Source organism: Nicotiana tomentosiformis, chromosome 9 (genome assembly GCF_000390325.3).
Source record: "Nicotiana tomentosiformis chromosome 9, ASM39032v3, whole genome shotgun sequence".
NCBI classification, from domain to species: Eukaryota; Viridiplantae; Streptophyta; class Magnoliopsida; order Solanales; family Solanaceae; genus Nicotiana; species Nicotiana tomentosiformis.
Window position 1 is genome coordinate 78,823,626 of NC_090820.1, and position 2,024 is coordinate 78,825,649.

Below are 2,024 nucleotides of genomic sequence, written 5' to 3' on the forward strand. Positions count from 1 at the left end.
GGGATGAATGTGAGTTTAACAAATGATTCGAGGTATTTTTATGATTAGTGCTACGTGGGTTCATGAAGGATTTTATTGAATTATAGTACAAGATTATGGCAGTTATGGAATAAGGGTATTGTGAGATATTAGATATCATGTAATATGGCTTCGAGCCAAGTGAGGGAGTCTGGTATCAACAATCAGTGTTTTACTAGTTTCGATTTGAGGCATGTTTGAGAATCAGTTATGACTAAAAGAAGTTGGTTTTGAGGATGACTCGGGTAAGGAAATTTCTGGATACATGATGTGATACACCTTATCTCGTATGGGTAAAGGAAAAGGTTTCAAATTCACATAATGTCTCCAAGGAGTGGGTATCTCGGATACAACATTTTTGGGTACTTCTCACACATTTTGACAGATGGGCATAGTGATGCATTTGTTTTACACGGGTTATCCGGAAGGAAAATGAAACATATTATTTATTATTGAGAAGATTTTTGGAGAAATTTATTGTTTTCAAACTATTCATATTATTGGCAACTTCGGCAAACGATTTGGGTTTTCACTGATGTATTTGAAAGAAAGAACTACTATTTTTTTTGAAATCATTACTTGGCTGAGTATTTTATCCCTGGGGTTACTTCTGGTATTATTTGCTTTATGTTGTTATGGATTGTTGTGGACTATTGGTTTTGGATACGACCTTAGTGGAAGCTCGTCACTACTTTTAACCTACGGCTAGGTTTGTTACTTACTCATGACATGGGGTTGGTTGTACTGATACTACACTTCTGCACATTGCGTGCAGATGTACTTGTTCTTAATGGTAACTTGATTCAACTGGCAGTAATCAATGCACATCCACATAGTCCCATCCTTCTTCTTCACGAACAACACTGGTGCACCCCAAAGCGACACACTCGGTCTGACGAACCCCTTTGCTTGCAACTCCTCAAGCTGTTCCTTTAACTCCTTCAACTCTTTTAGAGCCATGCGATATATTGGAATAGAGATAGCCTGGGTATATAGAACCAAATCAATATAGAAATCGATATCACAATCTGGTGGTATGCCTGGGAGAACAGAAGGAAACAAATTGGAGAACTCCCGCACAACATGCACTGAATCAATCATCGGAATCTCTGCAACAGTATCCAGAGCATAATCTAGATAAGCCAAACAACCATTCTCGACCATGTGTTGAGCCTTCAGGAAAAAGATAACCTGATTGATGCACTGACAGATGAACCCTTCCACTCCAATCTAGGCAACTTTGGTATCGCCAAGGTAACAGTATTGGCATGGAAATCAAGGACGACATGATATGGAAGCATCCACTCCATGCCCAGGATAACCTCAAAGTCGGTCATATAAAGCAACAGAAGATCCACTATAGTCTCATAACCACAGAAAGTCACAATACAGGACCGGTAAATCTGATCCACAATAACAGAATCGCTCACTGGCGTGGATAGATATAAAGGAGTACCCAAGGACTCGCGAGATACACCCAGAAAATAAGCAAATATAGATGAAACATATGAATACATAGACCCTGGATCAAATAGTATCGCAGCATCCCTACCGCAGACATAAATAATACCTGTAATCACGGTATCTGGGGTTACTGCATCTGGTATGGCTGGAAAGGCATAGAAACTGGCTGGAGCGCTAGCTGACTGGCCTCCACGTCTAGGACTGCCCCTACCCACCTGCCCTCCACCTCTGGGTGGCCGGATGGCTGGTGTGGTAATCATGGGCCGATAGTCCTGCTGCTCAGCCTTGATCCGAAGTCTGGGACAAAACCTCTTCACGTGGCGAACATCCCCGCACTCGAAACAACCCCTCAGAACGGTGGACTGCTAACTTGAAGTCTAACCCTAATGGCCTGAATACCCACTGGAGGAACCCTGAATAGCTGGCGGGTAGTAAGTATTCTCTGGAATGGCACTAAAATAGGGTCGTGCTAGAGCACCCTAAGCAGGTAGTGGTGTTGACTGCATGGGCCTGCTGGGCTGACCCCTCATGAACTGACCTCT

At 42.7% G+C, this 2,024-nt stretch overlaps 1 protein-coding gene across 1 annotated transcript; it reads right to left on the bottom strand.

Moving 5' to 3' along the window:
- Positions 1-1,111: 1,111 nt before the first annotated feature.
- On the bottom strand, positions 1,112-1,742 carry LOC138899044 (uncharacterized). Its single transcript, XM_070185157.1, has 2 exons — positions 1,210-1,742; positions 1,112-1,127 (listed from the first exon to the last, which is right to left on the bottom strand). The coding sequence occupies exons 1-2, from the start codon at positions 1,740-1,742 to the stop codon at positions 1,112-1,114; spliced, it is 549 nt and encodes a 182-aa protein (XP_070041258.1).
- Between the last annotated feature and the right edge of the window lie 282 nt (positions 1,743-2,024).

Coding starts and splice junctions, on each gene's coding strand:
- LOC138899044 (XM_070185157.1), bottom strand. CDS start 1,742: ATGATTACCACACCAGCCATCCGGCCACCCAGAGGTGGAGGGCAGGTG.